The sequence below is a fragment of the Dermacentor andersoni genome, chromosome 6 (assembly GCF_023375885.2).
Source record: "Dermacentor andersoni chromosome 6, qqDerAnde1_hic_scaffold, whole genome shotgun sequence".
Classification (NCBI taxonomy): domain Eukaryota; kingdom Metazoa; phylum Arthropoda; class Arachnida; order Ixodida; family Ixodidae; genus Dermacentor; species Dermacentor andersoni.
This window is the reverse complement of record NC_092819.1, coordinates 112491718-112511713: the sequence shown is the minus strand read 5'-3', so window position 1 is coordinate 112511713 and position 19996 is coordinate 112491718. Positions and strand designations below refer to the sequence as shown.

Sequence of the window (19996 nt, the reverse complement as noted above, 5' to 3'; positions counted from 1 at the left end):
CTAAAAAAAAATATATATATATATATATCTTCAAATATGTATGGCCTCACACTCACATGTGCAGGTCATAAATACCAGGTTCTCTAGCCGAGTGCCATCCATGCGATATAACCGAGCTCAGATTGGTCCACCTTGACTGACCAAGTAGGGCACCACTGTAGGTTAAATGGGAAATACAACTCCTGCGGGACCCGCCGTGGTTGCTCAGTGGTTATGGTGTTATACTGCTGAGCACGAGGTTGCAGGATCGGACCCCGACCACGGCGGCCGCGTTTCGATGGGGGCGAAATGCGAAAACACCCATGTACTTAGAATTAGGTGCACGTTAAAGAACCCCAGGTGGTCGAAATTTTCGGAGTCCTCCACTACGGCGTGCATAATCAGAAAGTGGTTTTGTCACGTAAAAACCCCATAAATTAATTTTTAATTTAACTCCTACGGGGACGGTAGAGTATCCGTCTCCAGTGCAAGAGGACCGTGATTCAAATCCCGGTGCCGCGCTATTCTCCACCGGAAAATACAAAAAAAAAAAAAAACGTGTGTTGAGAAAATTGCACAAACAGGCCTGGAGTGCGGCCTGATCCCGGTGACCAGAGCCGGTAACGCACTCTCTCACCAGAGCAGGATTGGCCACCCTGGTGCAGTACTTGGCCACAACCTCCTATATGAATACAACAATCGAACCCCGGCCCTCAGTCCCCAGCAGCCGCGAAGCAACTGACCACGGCGGCGGTCAGATCTGTGACGCTGCAGAGGGTGCTAAGAATACCTGGCTCCGGACAGGCCGCCATTGGAATCTGAACCTGGCAACGTTTAACGTTAGAACGCTATCTAGTGAGGCGAGTCTAGCAGTGTTATTGGAGGAATTAGAGGGTAGTAAATGGGATATAATAGGGCTCAGTGAGGTTAGGAGGACAAAAGAAGCATATACAGTGCTAAAAAGCGGGCATGTACTGTGTTACCGGGCTTAGCGGAGAGACGAGAACTAGGAGTCGGATTCCTGATTAATAAGGAAATAGCTGGTAACATACAGGAATTCTATAGCATTAACGAGAGGGTGGCATGCCTTGTTGTGAAACTTAATAAGAGGTACAAAATGAAGGTTGTACAGGTCTACGCTCCTACATCTAGTCATGATGACCAGGAAGTCGAAAGCTTTTATGAAGACGTAGAATCGGCGATGGGTAAAGTCAAAACAAAATACACTATACTGATGGGCGACTTCAATGCTAGGGTAGGCAAGAAGCAGGCTGGAGACAAGTCAGTGGGGGAATATGGCATAGGCTCTAGGAATAGCAGAGGAGAGTTATTAGTAGAGTTTGCAGAACAGAATAATATGCGTATAATGAATACCTATTTCCGCAAGCGGGTTAGCCGAAAGTGGACGTGGAGGAGCCCGAATGGTGAGACTAGAAATGAAATCGACTTCATACTCTGCGCGAACCCTGGCATCATTCAAGATGTAGACGTGCTCGGCAAGGTACGCTGCAGTGACCACAGGATGGTAAGAACTCGAATTAGCCTAGACTTGAGGAGGGAACGAAAGAAACTGGTACACAAGAAGCCAATCAATGAGTTAGCGGTAAGAGGGAAACTAGAGGAATTCCGGATCAAACTACAGAACAGGTATTCGGCTTTAACTCAGGAAGAGGACCTTAGTGTTGAAGCAATGAACGACAATCTCATGGGCATCATTAAGGAGTGCGCAATAGAAGTCGGTGGTAACGCCGTTAGACAGGAAACCAGTAAGCTATCGCAGGAGACGAAAGATCTGATCAAGAAACGCCAATGTATGAAAGCCTCTAATCCTACAGCTAGAATAGAACTGGCAGAACTTTCTAAGTTAATCAACAAGCGTAAGACAGCGGACATCAGGAACTATAATATGGATAGAATTGAACAGGCTCTCAGGAACGCAGGAAGCCTAAAAACAGTGAAGAAGAAACTAGGAATAGGCAAGAATCAGATGTGTGCGTTAAGAGACAAAGCCGGCAATATCGTTACTAATATGGACGAGATAGTTCAAGTGGCTGAGGAGTTCTATAGAGATTTATACAGTACCAGTGGCACCCACGACGATAGTGGAAGAGAGAATAGCCTAGAGGAATTCGAAATCCCACAGGTAACGCCAGAAGAAGTAAAGAAAGCCTTAGGAGCTATGCAAAGGGGGAAGGCAGCTGGGGAGGATCAGGTAACAGCAGATTTGTTGAAGGATGGTGGTCAGATTGTTCTAGAGAAACTGGCCACCCTGTATACGCAATGCCTCATAACCTCGAGCGTACCGGAATCTTGGAAGAACGCTAACATAATCCTAATCCATAAGAAAGGGGACGCCAAAGACTTGAAAAATTATAGACCGATCAGCTTACTGTCCGTTGCCTACAAAGTATTTACTAAGGTAATCGCAAATAGAATCAGGAACACCTTAGACTTCTGTCAACCAAAGGACCAGGCAGGATTCCGTAAAGGCTACTCAACAATAGACCATATTCACACTATCAATCAAGTGATAGAGAAATGTGCAGCATATAACCAACCCTTATATATAGCTTTCATTGATTACGAGAAAGCGTTTGATTCAGTCGAAACCTCAGCAGTCATGGAGGCATTACGGAATCAGGGTGTAGATGAGCCATATGTAAAAATACTGGAAGATATCTATAGCGGCTCCACAGCCACCGTAGTCCTCCACAAAGAAAGCAACAAAATCCCTATAAAGAAAGGCGTCAGACAGGGAGATACGATATCTCCAATGCTATTCACAGCATGTTTACAGGAGGTATTCAGAGGCCTGGAGTGGGAAGAATTGGGGATAAAAGTTGATGGAGAATACCTTAGCAACTTGCGATTCGCTGATGATATTGCCTTGCTTAGTAACTCAGGAGACCAATTGCAATGCATGCTCACTGACCTGGAGAGGCAAAGCAGAAGGGTGGGTCTGAAAATTAATCTGCAGAAAACTAAAGTATTGTTTAACAGTCTCGGAAGAGAACAGCAGTTTACGATAGGTAGCGAAACACTGGAAGTGGTAAGGGAATACATCTACTTAGGGCAGGTAGTGACCACGGATCCGGATCATGAGACTGAAATAACCAGAAGAATAAGAATGGGTTGGGGTGCGTTTGGCAGGCATTCTCAAATCATGAACAGTAGGTTGCCACTATCCCTCAAAAGGAAAGTGTACAACAGCTGTGTGTTACCAGTACTCACATATGGGGCAGAAACCTGGAGGCTTACGAAAAGGGTTCTGCTGAAATTGAGAACGACGCAACGAGCTATGGAAAGAAGAATGATGGGTGTAACGTTAAGGGATAAGAAAAGAGCAGATTGGGTGAGGCAACAAACGCGGGTAAACGACATCTTAGTTGAAATCAAGAAAAAGAAATGGGCACGGGCCGGACATGTAATGAGGAGGGAAGATAACCGATGGTCACTAAGAGCTACGGACTGGATTCCAAGAGAAGGGAAGCGTAGCAGGGGGCGGCAGAGAGTTAGGTGGGCAGATGACATTAAGACGTTTGCAGGGACAACATGGCCACAATTAGTACATGACCGGGGTAGTTGGAGAAGTATGGGAGAGGCCTTTGCCCTGCAGTGGGCGTAACTAGGCTGATGATGATGATGACCTGTCCAATGAAAAATTTAGATTTTTTCGGAGGCAGTGCCTATTGGACTGCAATACATTTTGTATATCTCATAATTTTTTTGTACATTTTTTTCTATGTAAATACAAGTGTGTCTTTACTAACTTTGTTTAATTTTATCCCACAATCTTGATTTTGACAATCTGTATCTTTTTTATGACACGCATCCTGTTAATAAAATGTTTATGTGTGAAAAGTGCATTCATTCTGCCTTTTGTTTATGTGTTACATAAAATATTGAGTGCAGTAGTTCCCGCAGAAAAAGAAAATCTAGCATAACCTACAAAAAATACCTATTTTCCCTATGGTAGGGAAAGAGTTAACATGTATTCGCGGGTCTCTTTCACGTTCAGAAAAACACTTTTATGTAGCACGTATTGAGCAACAGAAAGCTCTATTGGGAGTTTTTTATGTTGCTCTACAATTTTATCATTGACACTTTTCATCTAATTATAATGTTCGAGCATTTTATATTTAGGACTAATTACTCTTAGTGCATGATTATTGGGACACCCTGTATATTCAGTTAGCCGAAATGTCAGGTACAGTTGCTTAGATCAGACACACAGGCTAGGCTGATAGTTCTAGTATAGATCCATGTGTGGTCCCCTCCGGGTCTCAATTGTTCTTGGTGGCATGCACGCTTTGGCCAGAGTCTTGGCTTGGTTGGACGGCAGTTGGCAAGACAGTGTGCCCATCCTGCACAATCGCACGGTTGCTTACTGGCGATGGTGCAACACATATGTAGATAATTTATTGTTGTTCTTGTTCCTTGTATTGGCAGGGCAAGTTGTCGAAGGGGCATCAAGAAAAGCTGCAGTTTCACCCATAGGCGAAGCATCGATTGCGATAGCAAATTGTTAGATAACTATAGGAAGTAGGGATAGTAGTTTTATCGGCTGTATGAACTTGTAAACATTTGTCGATTTACTAAATTAACAAGCGTGGTGTCACGTGAGCACAGGTAAACATGAACACATCACACCTGATGACGGCAGGAACTCTCTCTGAAAACACTGGAGCGAGAAATCACAGCAGCAGCAATGAGCGATTTGACCTCCCTGCATCTGTCGATTCAATGCGAACAAAACGTTGAAAGCACAGCGCATACGACGCTACCAGCACTATGCGCACTCTGCAAACATTACAGATCACTTTGAAGATGAGGCCTGCACTGTAAGCAGCCGCAAGAGAATAACCTTCTCACCTTACCCCCGTGCCTCACACGTTGCAGAAGAGGGCATGCTTCCTCGCTTGCACCCGCGAGATTGAGCTGCATTTGCCGGCTTACTCATGCATGCTTCCACTCGCACATGTAGCATACGGAGCGCGGCGACAATTTATTGCCCCTGGAATTCATACAGAACCTCATGGCGGCGCCAACGGCAGAAAGGTGCCTGGAGTATCCATATAATTGGTATCGCAATAAAATCTGCAGGATACCCGTTGCTGGCCTGACAGAGACACCGCATTTGTGTTTTTTTCACATAGACCTGATTGCGATTCTTGTGGCCCCTGATAGATTTGTGTATGCTTATAACGAATATAGAATTCAACGAAGGTATTTTTGTGTCCAATGAGATTTTGCTATAATGAGGTTCGACGGTATCCTTTTGCACAAAAGGCCATTTTCCTTGACCTGTGACCTTTAAGTCCGAGGAGAACTTCTACACCTGTGCCTGGTCATACGACGACGTCACAGGGCATCCACTGCTTGCTGTTGCGGGGTCACGAGGTGTCATTCGCATCATTAGCCCAGCTGCCATGAAGTGCATCAAGGTTTGTTTGAAGAGTTGTAGTATGATTGAGACTATATAGTACTGGTCATCTGAGGATCAGATGGGACAAAACACATAGTAAACTATGCTTTAGTGAACTTGTTTATTTCAAGCGATATTAGGTACTAAATTCAGTTCTACTTTACTACTGAATTAGTTGTATGGACGTATACCTTCCTGCCATACTACTTTGCGGGAAATGTTCAGCCACCATCTGTGTCACTTTCAGTGTTGTGGCATCATGGGAATGCCAAGGTATAAGAGGTTTGGCCTGTTTTGGATGTGGCTTGGTCTAAAACGTGTTCATCGTCATGTGCATTAAACATTCTTGAAATGGAATTCTGATGTCTTGTTTCTAATGTAAGGAATTCTACGTTGAATTTTACTCATAAACTCAACTGACTAAATATACATGCATAATAGAAACTTGCATATATTGAACACAGATCTCCTGATCTGTCCATCAGGCCTGTCAGCACAGTTCACGATTGGTTTTATTTTCAATTCACGGGCATCGCTATTTTGTGCGGCTACACAAATAATTTCTCAGTTATGTGTGCAAAGACCTCCAATTAACATGGCCATAAAACACAAAATGTATACAACCATTTCCACGTATATGAATCAACTGTGTATCACGCATTTGGTGGTTACAGGTATAAAATGGCAGCATTAGTCGCTCAAGATGGGATCAATCAAACACTGGCGTAAAATGTATGTGTGTGTGTGTGTGTGTGTGTGTATATATATATATATATATGTATATATATATATATTGCCGCTAGGTGTCGCGAGCCAGCACTGAGAAAGAAGGACTGGAGCGTGCGCTCGGCAAGGGGCAGGCGCTGATAAAGAAGTAGAGGCTGAGGACGCTGGCTTGAGTTTTTTGTACGCCATCTTGTACAACTGTCCGTATCGCCGACGCCGGGTACATCTTCAATTGTCTTTTTGTGACAAAACTCGTGGAGGTGCAGGGTACGGTTCATCCGATGCCACAAATCACTCCTGGTAGCAGGAGTACCAGCCCTATACTAGTGAACTAGCTGTCCCGTTCACCGGGCCAGCAGGAGAATCCGAGGATTGCCTCCGGAGCTTGATCATCTCTCCACAACAACATCAATGTCCCCACTGACCAGTATGAAAGGAACGTCGACGTCTCTATCGACCATTATGCAAGGTACGGCCACAACGGCAACTCAGTACCTGCTGCAAAATCTCCGAGTGCTGAAAGTGTTCCATGGGGATATCTTCGAGGATGTAGAAGACTGGTTAACCCAGTTTGAGCGCGTTGCCGAGATAAACGAATGGAGTGACGCGGTGAAGTTGAGAAATGTCTACTTCAGCTTGGAGGACAGTGCTCGCACTTGGTACGAGAACCGAGAAGGGCTCCTCAAATCGTGGCTCGAGTTCCACCGTGTCTTGCTGGAGACACACCAAAGCTGATCGCCACGAACGAGCCGAATGGGCACTCCAATCCCACATTCATCTACCAAATGAGAGCGTAACGTCATATGTAGAAGATATGACGCGCCTCTTCCGTCGGGTGGACCTTACCATGTCAGAGGGAAAGAAGCTGTGCCATCTAATGCGGGGAGTTAAAGAACAGCTATTTGCTGGCCTTGTTCGAAGCCTGCCGAAGACCGTGGCTGAATTCTTAACCGAAGCCACCACGATAGAAAAGATGCTACACCAGCGCTCAGCTTTCTATGAAAGGCAGTTGAACGCTACTTCACCTTCAGACCATCGCTTAGCTACGTATGACAGGCATGCGATGCTGCTTCACTGACGGATGTGGTTGCCTTTGGAAACTTGGATGTTCTCCGAGACCTTATCCGCTCTGTGGTGCGTGATGAGCTTCAACAGCTCAGCTGCCCGCCTCATCCCACGCTGGGTTCCATTTCTGCCCTCGTGAGAAGTGAAGTGCAGCAAGCAATTCAAGGTCCCGTTCCAAGCAGCAATGCGTCGTCTGTGACAGCACAGTTGCAGCGGCCATCGTATGAGGAAGTTTTGGGGCGAGTCCCTGTTCGCGCTCTGACCCATTTCGTCCCTGCCACGTCTTACGCCGTGTCATACATCTCACCGCTCCCATCAGTGCAACCGATCCAATGTATGGCGGATTGGCGCCTGCTCGAAAGGAAATCTGACGTCTGGCGTACCGCGGACAGAAGGCCTCTGTGCTATCACTGGAGAAGCCGGTCGCGTATACCACGAGTGCCCATACCGCCGCCTCGGACTGCAAGGTTTTGCTGCGGATTCACCAAGGCCCAGATATGGCAAAAGGGTTAGGGCGATTGAATAATAGCTGAACCAGCGGAGTATGCCACTGTTCCCACGGCGGCAGTCGTGCGCGCCGTCCCCCAGGCGATCTTCCCCAGCTCGTAGAAGCCTTCCAATGGCAGCGCAGAGACGATCGCCAAGCCCTCGCCGGGAAAACGAAGAGCAGTGACCTTCGGGGGCGAGGCAGCTGATAATCGCCCTTCCGAAGACCCCCCATCGACATTAGCATGGTCTATTCAGCACGATTCAGTGACAACAGCAGCCGAACTCAGCGACAGACTCTCGCTAGACATACCTGTTGTGCTCGACGGCCACCACATTAGTGCGTTATTGGACACGGGTGCCGACTACTCAATCTTGTGTGGAAAACTAGTGACGGAACTTAGAAAAGTTATCATGCCTTGGTCTGGAACACAAATTCATACTGCTGGTGGGCATATCGTAACACCGTTGGGCATGTGCACAATTGAAGTACAAATTCGTGTACATTTCCAGCCAGCTGCCTTATACTCCGCAATCGTTCTCGGGACTTCATCTTGGGCGTCGAGCTTCTGCCAGAGTATGGTGCCATTATAGACCTCCGGAAGTGCACAGTGACTTTTTCGACAGAGAGAGCAGCGAACAGCCTCGACAATTGCCGACGTAACGCGATTCGGGTTTACGCCGACAGTGTAACTTCACCACCACGCGCAAGTGTCCTGGTAGCAGTCGTATGCGACGATCTGCGTGATGGCGAAGCTATTGCAGAGGGCAATTCCTCCCTTATGCCAACTCATGGTGTATGTGCAGCCCGCAATCTCATTATGCTTCAAGGTGGACATTCTGCACTCCTCGGGACGAACTTCAGCCAGGAACATCGGCACCTATTTCGTCGTACTACTATCGCTTTTGCTGAGCCCATAGCAGACGTTGCTGAATGCTTTGTGTCTATGACAAAGGACAACCCAGCTCAGACACTCAGCAATATCGACATAAATTCAGACCTTTCGGACGAAAAGCAGAAAGCGCTGCGCGAATTGCTACTTTGGTTCAAGGAGTGCTTCGCATCTTCTTCTAAGGTACGCCAGACACCCATCACAAGACACCGAATAATCACGTATGACGATTCTCGTCCCATACGACAACTGCCTTATCGCGCATCGGTGGAGCGCAATGTGATTAATGCGCAAGTGAAAGAAATGCTTGACGATGACGTCGTACAACCATCCCAAAGCCCTTGGTTGTCACCGGTAGTCCTCGTCAAAAGGAAAGAGGGAACGCTTCAGTTCTGTGTTGACTATAGAAAGTTAAATAACATCACAAAAACAGACGTTTATCGGCTTACGTGGATCGATGATTCGTTAGATCGACTGCAGCGAACCAGGTATTTTTCATCCATAGATCTTCTCCACCCTTAAACTGGCTCTCTTGGCTACTACACACAGAGCAAAGCAGCAGCGAGCGCATTAGATCCCATAGATGAGATGAATATTTACAATTAGTATTAGGGTTATGGTTGTATTCGAGTGCTGATTGCTGTGCTATCGTTTGTTACCGAAGCTTTCCCTCAGGTCTAAATATTTTGGGGCGGTTTGTCGTGTGCGTGTCATGGCTACGCACGCTTATATCGCATTCCGTTTCTATACCACGGGTGCGCTTTAAAACCACGGCGCTGCAGTTTTTGCTTTTCTCTTCTTTCTTCTTCTCCGCCCTTGGGCTGGCTCTCTTAACTGTACTACACGCAGAGACAAAGAAACAGCGCGCGCATGCGATCCCATAGATGAGATGAATATATATATATATATATATATATATATATATATATATATATATATATATATATATATATATATATATATATATATATATATTGAAAACCATCAGTCATAGCTCTCGTGGTATAGCCCTCTGGGCCGTTTCCCTTTTTTTTTCGAAGGTAGTCCTATTGGGGTTATTATAATTACACGAGGGTATTTCGCCCTCATCAGCAGCAGTCCTTGGTATGGTTATTCTGGCGGCTAGCTTCCCACGCTATGCGTGCCGCCATTGCACCTGGTTGGGCTTTTCCTAGACGCTAGAGTTATGCTTTGTCCGCGCAACCTTGAGCGATCGGAAAGCGCGTTTCCCCCTCTTGGCCGGCGGAGAGGGGAGGCTTCGTTCCGGCCGCGAAGCTCTCCACATCTCTGTGGGGTGCCTTGTGGATGTCTCGTGCTGAGGATGCCCTCTCGGTGAGCGCATATTTCACCCCTCATCTTTTAAGAGGTTCAATACATACAAGCATTTGTCTAGCAAACCAGATTTTTTTCAAGGGAATTTTCCACGTCTCAGTAATTTCTCTCGTCGTATTCGAGTGCTGATTGCCGTGTTATAGTTTGTTAACGAAGCTTTCCCTCAAGTCTAAATATTTTAAGGCAGTTTTCCTAGCCTCTAAAGCCGCTCGAGTTCGCTCTTCTCCTTGAGCGGCCATTTTTCCTAGAAAGTATGCCTTCCAACTATCGCGGACAACATGAGTCTCTTTCCACGTAAGTGTGAGGCGCGGAGCAGGAGCTGTGGCGCTTGAAAGTAGCCTGGGGCCTGGCGAACCAACCGACTGAGCTATCTTTCCGGGCAACATCGAAGGGTCACGAGTTCAAATCACCTGTTATGTTCCTTTTTTTTTTTCGCCCCTTTTTCTTTCTTTTTTTTTTCTTTCTTTTAATGTCTTTTCCTTTATTTTATCACTGTACAAGAACCCTCCTAAAAAAAAATATATATATATATATATCTTCAAATATGTATGGCCTCACACTCACATGTGCAGGTCATAAATACCAGGTTCTCTAGCCGAGTGCCATCCATGCGATATAACCGAGCTCAGATTGGTCCACCTTGACTGACCAAGTAGGGCACCACTGTAGGTTAAATGGGAAATACAACTCCTGCGGGACCCGCCGTGGTTGCTCAGTGGTTATGGTGTTATACTGCTGAGCACGAGGTTGCAGGATCGGACCCCGACCACGGCGGCCGCGTTTCGATGGGGGCGAAATGCGAAAACACCCATGTACTTAGAATTAGGTGCACGTTAAAGAACCCCAGGTGGTCGAAATTTTCGGAGTCCTCCACTACGGCGTGCATAATCAGAAAGTGGTTTTGTCACGTAAAAACCCCATAAATTAATTTTTAATTTAACTCCTACGGGGACGGTAGAGTATCCGTCTCCAGTGCAAGAGGACCGTGATTCAAATCCCGGTGCCGCGCTATTCTCCACCGGAAAATACAAAAAAAAAAAAAAACGTGTGTTGAGAAAATTGCACAAACAGGCCTGGAGTGCGGCCTGATCCCGGTGACCAGAGCCGGTAACGCACTCTCTCACCAGAGCAGGATTGGCCACCCTGGTGCAGTACTTGGCCACAACCTCCTATATGAATACAACAATCGAACCCCGGCCCTCAGTCCCCAGCAGCCGCGAAGCAACTGACCACGGCGGCGGTCAGATCTGTGACGCTGCAGAGGGTGCTAAGAATACCTGGCTCCGGACAGGCCGCCATTGGAATCTGAACCTGGCAACGTTTAACGTTAGAACGCTATCTAGTGAGGCGAGTCTAGCAGTGTTATTGGAGGAATTAGAGGGTAGTAAATGGGATATAATAGGGCTCAGTGAGGTTAGGAGGACAAAAGAAGCATATACAGTGCTAAAAAGCGGGCATGTACTGTGTTACCGGGCTTAGCGGAGAGACGAGAACTAGGAGTCGGATTCCTGATTAATAAGGAAATAGCTGGTAACATACAGGAATTCTATAGCATTAACGAGAGGGTGGCATGCCTTGTTGTGAAACTTAATAAGAGGTACAAAATGAAGGTTGTACAGGTCTACGCTCCTACATCTAGTCATGATGACCAGGAAGTCGAAAGCTTTTATGAAGACGTAGAATCGGCGATGGGTAAAGTCAAAACAAAATACACTATACTGATGGGCGACTTCAATGCTAGGGTAGGCAAGAAGCAGGCTGGAGACAAGTCAGTGGGGGAATATGGCATAGGCTCTAGGAATAGCAGAGGAGAGTTATTAGTAGAGTTTGCAGAACAGAATAATATGCGTATAATGAATACCTATTTCCGCAAGCGGGTTAGCCGAAAGTGGACGTGGAGGAGCCCGAATGGTGAGACTAGAAATGAAATCGACTTCATACTCTGCGCGAACCCTGGCATCATTCAAGATGTAGACGTGCTCGGCAAGGTACGCTGCAGTGACCACAGGATGGTAAGAACTCGAATTAGCCTAGACTTGAGGAGGGAACGAAAGAAACTGGTACACAAGAAGCCAATCAATGAGTTAGCGGTAAGAGGGAAACTAGAGGAATTCCGGATCAAACTACAGAACAGGTATTCGGCTTTAACTCAGGAAGAGGACCTTAGTGTTGAAGCAATGAACGACAATCTCATGGGCATCATTAAGGAGTGCGCAATAGAAGTCGGTGGTAACGCCGTTAGACAGGAAACCAGTAAGCTATCGCAGGAGACGAAAGATCTGATCAAGAAACGCCAATGTATGAAAGCCTCTAATCCTACAGCTAGAATAGAACTGGCAGAACTTTCTAAGTTAATCAACAAGCGTAAGACAGCGGACATCAGGAACTATAATATGGATAGAATTGAACAGGCTCTCAGGAACGCAGGAAGCCTAAAAACAGTGAAGAAGAAACTAGGAATAGGCAAGAATCAGATGTGTGCGTTAAGAGACAAAGCCGGCAATATCGTTACTAATATGGACGAGATAGTTCAAGTGGCTGAGGAGTTCTATAGAGATTTATACAGTACCAGTGGCACCCACGACGATAGTGGAAGAGAGAATAGCCTAGAGGAATTCGAAATCCCACAGGTAACGCCAGAAGAAGTAAAGAAAGCCTTAGGAGCTATGCAAAGGGGGAAGGCAGCTGGGGAGGATCAGGTAACAGCAGATTTGTTGAAGGATGGTGGTCAGATTGTTCTAGAGAAACTGGCCACCCTGTATACGCAATGCCTCATAACCTCGAGCGTACCGGAATCTTGGAAGAACGCTAACATAATCCTAATCCATAAGAAAGGGGACGCCAAAGACTTGAAAAATTATAGACCGATCAGCTTACTGTCCGTTGCCTACAAAGTATTTACTAAGGTAATCGCAAATAGAATCAGGAACACCTTAGACTTCTGTCAACCAAAGGACCAGGCAGGATTCCGTAAAGGCTACTCAACAATAGACCATATTCACACTATCAATCAAGTGATAGAGAAATGTGCAGCATATAACCAACCCTTATATATAGCTTTCATTGATTACGAGAAAGCGTTTGATTCAGTCGAAACCTCAGCAGTCATGGAGGCATTACGGAATCAGGGTGTAGATGAGCCATATGTAAAAATACTGGAAGATATCTATAGCGGCTCCACAGCCACCGTAGTCCTCCACAAAGAAAGCAACAAAATCCCTATAAAGAAAGGCGTCAGACAGGGAGATACGATATCTCCAATGCTATTCACAGCATGTTTACAGGAGGTATTCAGAGGCCTGGAGTGGGAAGAATTGGGGATAAAAGTTGATGGAGAATACCTTAGCAACTTGCGATTCGCTGATGATATTGCCTTGCTTAGTAACTCAGGAGACCAATTGCAATGCATGCTCACTGACCTGGAGAGGCAAAGCAGAAGGGTGGGTCTGAAAATTAATCTGCAGAAAACTAAAGTATTGTTTAACAGTCTCGGAAGAGAACAGCAGTTTACGATAGGTAGCGAAACACTGGAAGTGGTAAGGGAATACATCTACTTAGGGCAGGTAGTGACCACGGATCCGGATCATGAGACTGAAATAACCAGAAGAATAAGAATGGGTTGGGGTGCGTTTGGCAGGCATTCTCAAATCATGAACAGTAGGTTGCCACTATCCCTCAAAAGGAAAGTGTACAACAGCTGTGTGTTACCAGTACTCACATATGGGGCAGAAACCTGGAGGCTTACGAAAAGGGTTCTGCTGAAATTGAGAACGACGCAACGAGCTATGGAAAGAAGAATGATGGGTGTAACGTTAAGGGATAAGAAAAGAGCAGATTGGGTGAGGCAACAAACGCGGGTAAACGACATCTTAGTTGAAATCAAGAAAAAGAAATGGGCACGGGCCGGACATGTAATGAGGAGGGAAGATAACCGATGGTCACTAAGAGCTACGGACTGGATTCCAAGAGAAGGGAAGCGTAGCAGGGGGCGGCAGAGAGTTAGGTGGGCAGATGACATTAAGACGTTTGCAGGGACAACATGGCCACAATTAGTACATGACCGGGGTAGTTGGAGAAGTATGGGAGAGGCCTTTGCCCTGCAGTGGGCGTAACTAGGCTGATGATGATGATGACCTGTCCAATGAAAAATTTAGATTTTTTCGGAGGCAGTGCCTATTGGACTGCAATACATTTTGTATATCTCATAATTTTTTTGTACATTTTTTTCTATGTAAATACAAGTGTGTCTTTACTAACTTTGTTTAATTTTATCCCACAATCTTGATTTTGACAATCTGTATCTTTTTTATGACACGCATCCTGTTAATAAAATGTTTATGTGTGAAAAGTGCATTCATTCTGCCTTTTGTTTATGTGTTACATAAAATATTGAGTGCAGTAGTTCCCGCAGAAAAAGAAAATCTAGCATAACCTACAAAAAATACCTATTTTCCCTATGGTAGGGAAAGAGTTAACATGTATTCGCGGGTCTCTTTCACGTTCAGAAAAACACTTTTATGTAGCACGTATTGAGCAACAGAAAGCTCTATTGGGAGTTTTTTATGTTGCTCTACAATTTTATCATTGACACTTTTCATCTAATTATAATGTTCGAGCATTTTATATTTAGGACTAATTACTCTTAGTGCATGATTATTGGGACACCCTGTATATTCAGTTAGCCGAAATGTCAGGTACAGTTGCTTAGATCAGACACACAGGCTAGGCTGATAGTTCTAGTATAGATCCATGTGTGGTCCCCTCCGGGTCTCAATTGTTCTTGGTGGCATGCACGCTTTGGCCAGAGTCTTGGCTTGGTTGGACGGCAGTTGGCAAGACAGTGTGCCCATCCTGCACAATCGCACGGTTGCTTACTGGCGATGGTGCAACACATATGTAGATAATTTATTGTTGTTCTTGTTCCTTGTATTGGCAGGGCAAGTTGTCGAAGGGGCATCAAGAAAAGCTGCAGTTTCACCCATAGGCGAAGCATCGATTGCGATAGCAAATTGTTAGATAACTATAGGAAGTAGGGATAGTAGTTTTATCGGCTGTATGAACTTGTAAACATTTGTCGATTTACTAAATTAACAAGCGTGGTGTCACGTGAGCACAGGTAAACATGAACACATCACACCTGATGACGGCAGGAACTCTCTCTGAAAACACTGGAGCGAGAAATCACAGCAGCAGCAATGAGCGATTTGACCTCCCTGCATCTGTCGATTCAATGCGAACAAAACGTTGAAAGCACAGCGCATACGACGCTACCAGCACTATGCGCACTCTGCAAACATTACAGATCACTTTGAAGATGAGGCCTGCACTGTAAGCAGCCGCAAGAGAATAACCTTCTCACCTTACCCCCGTGCCTCACACGTTGCAGAAGAGGGCATGCTTCCTCGCTTGCACCCGCGAGATTGAGCTGCATTTGCCGGCTTACTCATGCATGCTTCCACTCGCACATGTAGCATACGGAGCGCGGCGACAATTTATTGCCCCTGGAATTCATACAGAACCTCATGGCGGCGCCAACGGCAGAAAGGTGCCTGGAGTATCCATATAATTGGTATCGCAATAAAATCTGCAGGATACCCGTTGCTGGCCTGACAGAGACACCGCATTTGTGTTTTTTTCACATAGACCTGATTGCGATTCTTGTGGCCCCTGATAGATTTGTGTATGCTTATAACGAATATAGAATTCAACGAAGGTATTTTTGTGTCCAATGAGATTTTGCTATAATGAGGTTCGACGGTATCCTTTTGCACAAAAGGCCATTTTCCTTGACCTGTGACCTTTAAGTCCGAGGAGAACTTCTACACCTGTGCCTGGTCATACGACGACGTCACAGGGCATCCACTGCTTGCTGTTGCGGGGTCACGAGGTGTCATTCGCATCATTAGCCCAGCTGCCATGAAGTGCATCAAGGTTTGTTTGAAGAGTTGTAGTATGATTGAGACTATATAGTACTGGTCATCTGAGGATCAGATGGGACAAAACACATAGTAAACTATGCTTTAGTGAACTTGTTTATTTCAAGCGATATTAGGTACTAAATTCAGTTCTACTTTACTACTGAATTAGTTGTATGGACGTATACCTTCCTGCCATACTACTTTGCGGGAAATGTTCAGCCACCATCTGTGTCACTTTCAGTGTTGTGGCATCATGGGAATGCCAAGGTATAAGAGGTTTGGCCTGTTTTGGATGTGGCTTGGTCTAAAACGTGTTCATCGTCATGTGCATTAAACATTCTTGAAATGGAATTCTGATGTCTTGTTTCTAATGTAAGGAATTCTACGTTGAATTTTACTCATAAACTCAACTGACTAAATATACATGCATAATAGAAACTTGCATATATTGAACACAGATCTCCTGATCTGTCCATCAGGCCTGTCAGCACAGTTCACGATTGGTTTTATTTTCAATTCACGGGCATCGCTATTTTGTGCGGCTACACAAATAATTTCTCAGTTATGTGTGCAAAGACCTCCAATTAACATGGCCATAAAACACAAAATGTATACAACCATTTCCACGTATATGAATCAACTGTGTATCACGCATTTGGTGGTTACAGGTATAAAATGGCAGCATTAGTCGCTCAAGATGGGATCAATCAAACACTGGCGTAAAATGTATGTGTGTGTGTGTGTGTGTGTGTGTATATATATATATATATATGTATATATATATATATTGCCGCTAGGTGTCGCGAGCCAGCACTGAGAAAGAAGGACTGGAGCGTGCGCTCGGCAAGGGGCAGGCGCTGATAAAGAAGTAGAGGCTGAGGACGCTGGCTTGAGTTTTTTGTACGCCATCTTGTACAACTGTCCGTATCGCCGACGCCGGGTACATCTTCAATTGTCTTTTTGTGACAAAACTCGTGGAGGTGCAGGGTACGGTTCATCCGATGCCACAAATCACTCCTGGTAGCAGGAGTACCAGCCCTATACTAGTGAACTAGCTGTCCCGTTCACCGGGCCAGCAGGAGAATCCGAGGATTGCCTCCGGAGCTTGATCATCTCTCCACAACAACATCAATGTCCCCACTGACCAGTATGAAAGGAACGTCGACGTCTCTATCGACCATTATGCAAGGTACGGCCACAACGGCAACTCAGTACCTGCTGCAAAATCTCCGAGTGCTGAAAGTGTTCCATGGGGATATCTTCGAGGATGTAGAAGACTGGTTAACCCAGTTTGAGCGCGTTGCCGAGATAAACGAATGGAGTGACGCGGTGAAGTTGAGAAATGTCTACTTCAGCTTGGAGGACAGTGCTCGCACTTGGTACGAGAACCGAGAAGGGCTCCTCAAATCGTGGCTCGAGTTCCACCGTGTCTTGCTGGAGACACACCAAAGCTGATCGCCACGAACGAGCCGAATGGGCACTCCAATCCCACATTCATCTACCAAATGAGAGCGTAACGTCATATGTAGAAGATATGACGCGCCTCTTCCGTCGGGTGGACCTTACCATGTCAGAGGGAAAGAAGCTGTGCCATCTAATGCGGGGAGTTAAAGAACAGCTATTTGCTGGCCTTGTTCGAAGCCTGCCGAAGACCGTGGCTGAATTCTTAACCGAAGCCACCACGATAGAAAAGATGCTACACCAGCGCTCAGCTTTCTATGAAAGGCAGTTGAACGCTACTTCACCTTCAGACCATCGCTTAGCTACGTATGACAGGCATGCGATGCTGCTTCACTGACGGATGTGGTTGCCTTTGGAAACTTGGATGTTCTCCGAGACCTTATCCGCTCTGTGGTGCGTGATGAGCTTCAACAGCTCAGCTGCCCGCCTCATCCCACGCTGGGTTCCATTTCTGCCCTCGTGAGAAGTGAAGTGCAGCAAGCAATTCAAGGTCCCGTTCCAAGCAGCAATGCGTCGTCTGTGACAGCACAGTTGCAGCGGCCATCGTATGAGGAAGTTTTGGGGCGAGTCCCTGTTCGCGCTCTGACCCATTTCGTCCCTGCCACGTCTTACGCCGTGTCATACATCTCACCGCTCCCATCAGTGCAACCGATCCAATGTATGGCGGATTGGCGCCTGCTCGAAAGGAAATCTGACGTCTGGCGTACCGCGGACAGAAGGCCTCTGTGCTATCACTGGAGAAGCCGGTCGCGTATACCACGAGTGCCCATACCGCCGCCTCGGACTGCAAGGTTTTGCTGCGGATTCACCAAGGCCCAGATATGGCAAAAGGGTTAGGGCGATTGAATAATAGCTGAACCAGCGGAGTATGCCACTGTTCCCACGGCGGCAGTCGTGCGCGCCGTCCCCCAGGCGATCTTCCCCAGCTCGTAGAAGCCTTCCAATGGCAGCGCAGAGACGATCGCCAAGCCCTCGCCGGGAAAACGAAGAGCAGTGACCTTCGGGGGCGAGGCAGCTGATAATCGCCCTTCCGAAGACCCCCCATCGACATTAGCATGGTCTATTCAGCACGATTCAGTGACAACAGCAGCCGAACTCAGCGACAGACTCTCGCTAGACATACCTGTTGTGCTCGACGGCCACCACATTAGTGCGTTATTGGACACGGGTGCCGACTACTCAATCTTGTGTGGAAAACTAGTGACGGAACTTAGAAAAGTTATCATGCCTTGGTCTGGAACACAAATTCATACTGCTGGTGGGCATATCGTAACACCGTTGGGCATGTGCACAATTGAAGTACAAATTCGTGTACATTTCCAGCCAGCTGCCTTATACTCCGCAATCGTTCTCGGGACTTCATCTTGGGCGTCGAGCTTCTGCCAGAGTATGGTGCCATTATAGACCTCCGGAAGTGCACAGTGACTTTTTCGACAGAGAGAGCAGCGAACAGCCTCGACAATTGCCGACGTAACGCGATTCGGGTTTACGCCGACAGTGTAACTTCACCACCACGCGCAAGTGTCCTGGTAGCAGTCGTATGCGACGATCTGCGTGATGGCGAAGCTATTGCAGAGGGCAATTCCTCCCTTATGCCAACTCATGGTGTATGTGCAGCCCGCAATCTCATTATGCTTCAAGGTGGACATTCTGCACTCCTCGGGACGAACTTCAGCCAGGAACATCGGCACCTATTTCGTCGTACTACTATCGCTTTTGCTGAGCCCATAGCAGACGTTGCTGAATGCTTTGTGTCTATGACAAAGGACAACCCAGCTCAGACACTCAGCAATATCGACATAAATTCAGACCTTTCGGACGAAAAGCAGAAAGCGCTGCGCGAATTGCTACTTTGGTTCAAGGAGTGCTTCGCATCTTCTTCTAAGGTACGCCAGACACCCATCACAAGACACCGAATAATCACGTATGACGATTCTCGTCCCATACGACAACTGCCTTATCGCGCATCGGTGGAGCGCAATGTGATTAATGCGCAAGTGAAAGAAATGCTTGACGATGACGTCGTACAACCATCCCAAAGCCCTTGGTTGTCACCGGTAGTCCTCGTCAAAAGGAAAGAGGGAACGCTTCAGTTCTGTGTTGACTATAGAAAGTTAAATAACATCACAAAAACAGACGTTTATCGGCTTACGTGGATCGATGATTCGTTAGATCGACTGCAGCGAACCAGGTATTTTTCATCCATAGATCTAAAGATTGGATATTGGCAAATCGAAGTTGACGAACGAGATCGCGAAAAAAACTACTTTTGTTACCCCAGATGGACTGTACGAATTTAACGTACTTCCATTTGGCCTGTGTTCTGCACCGGCCACATTCCAGAGAATGATGGACACTGTTCTGATTGGTCTGAAGTGGCACATTTGTTTAGTATACTTAGATGACGTCGTCGTGTTTGCGATGACCTTCGAAGAACATCTGAAGCGATTAGAGGCGGTACTTGAGGCACTCCGGTCTGCTAATTACACACTAAAGCCAGAAATGTGTCACTTCGGTTACGAAGAGCTGAAGTTTCTCAGGCATGTCGTAAACGCTGACGGCGTCCAGCCTGACCCAGACAAAACATCTGCTGTTTCTGCTTTTCCGACTCCTCGTGACAAGAAAGCAGTATGCCGCTTTCTCGGCCTGTGAGCGTACTATCGTCACTTCATCGCTAATTTCTCCAGGATCGCCAAACCACTTATACGCCT

General features: G+C 46.4%; 1 protein-coding gene across 1 annotated transcript in view; it reads left to right on the top strand.

Annotated features, from left to right (window-relative positions):
• LOC126522282 (polycomb protein eed-like) overlaps positions 1-19996 on the top strand; it is a 99921-nt gene that overhangs the window by 38314 nt on the left and 41611 nt on the right. Inside the window, exon 5 of the mRNA XM_050171003.3 lies at positions 5298-5423. Coding sequence (XP_050026960.1) covers positions 5298-5423 — 126 coding nt within the window. The remainder of the gene's footprint in view (positions 1-5297; positions 5424-19996) is intronic.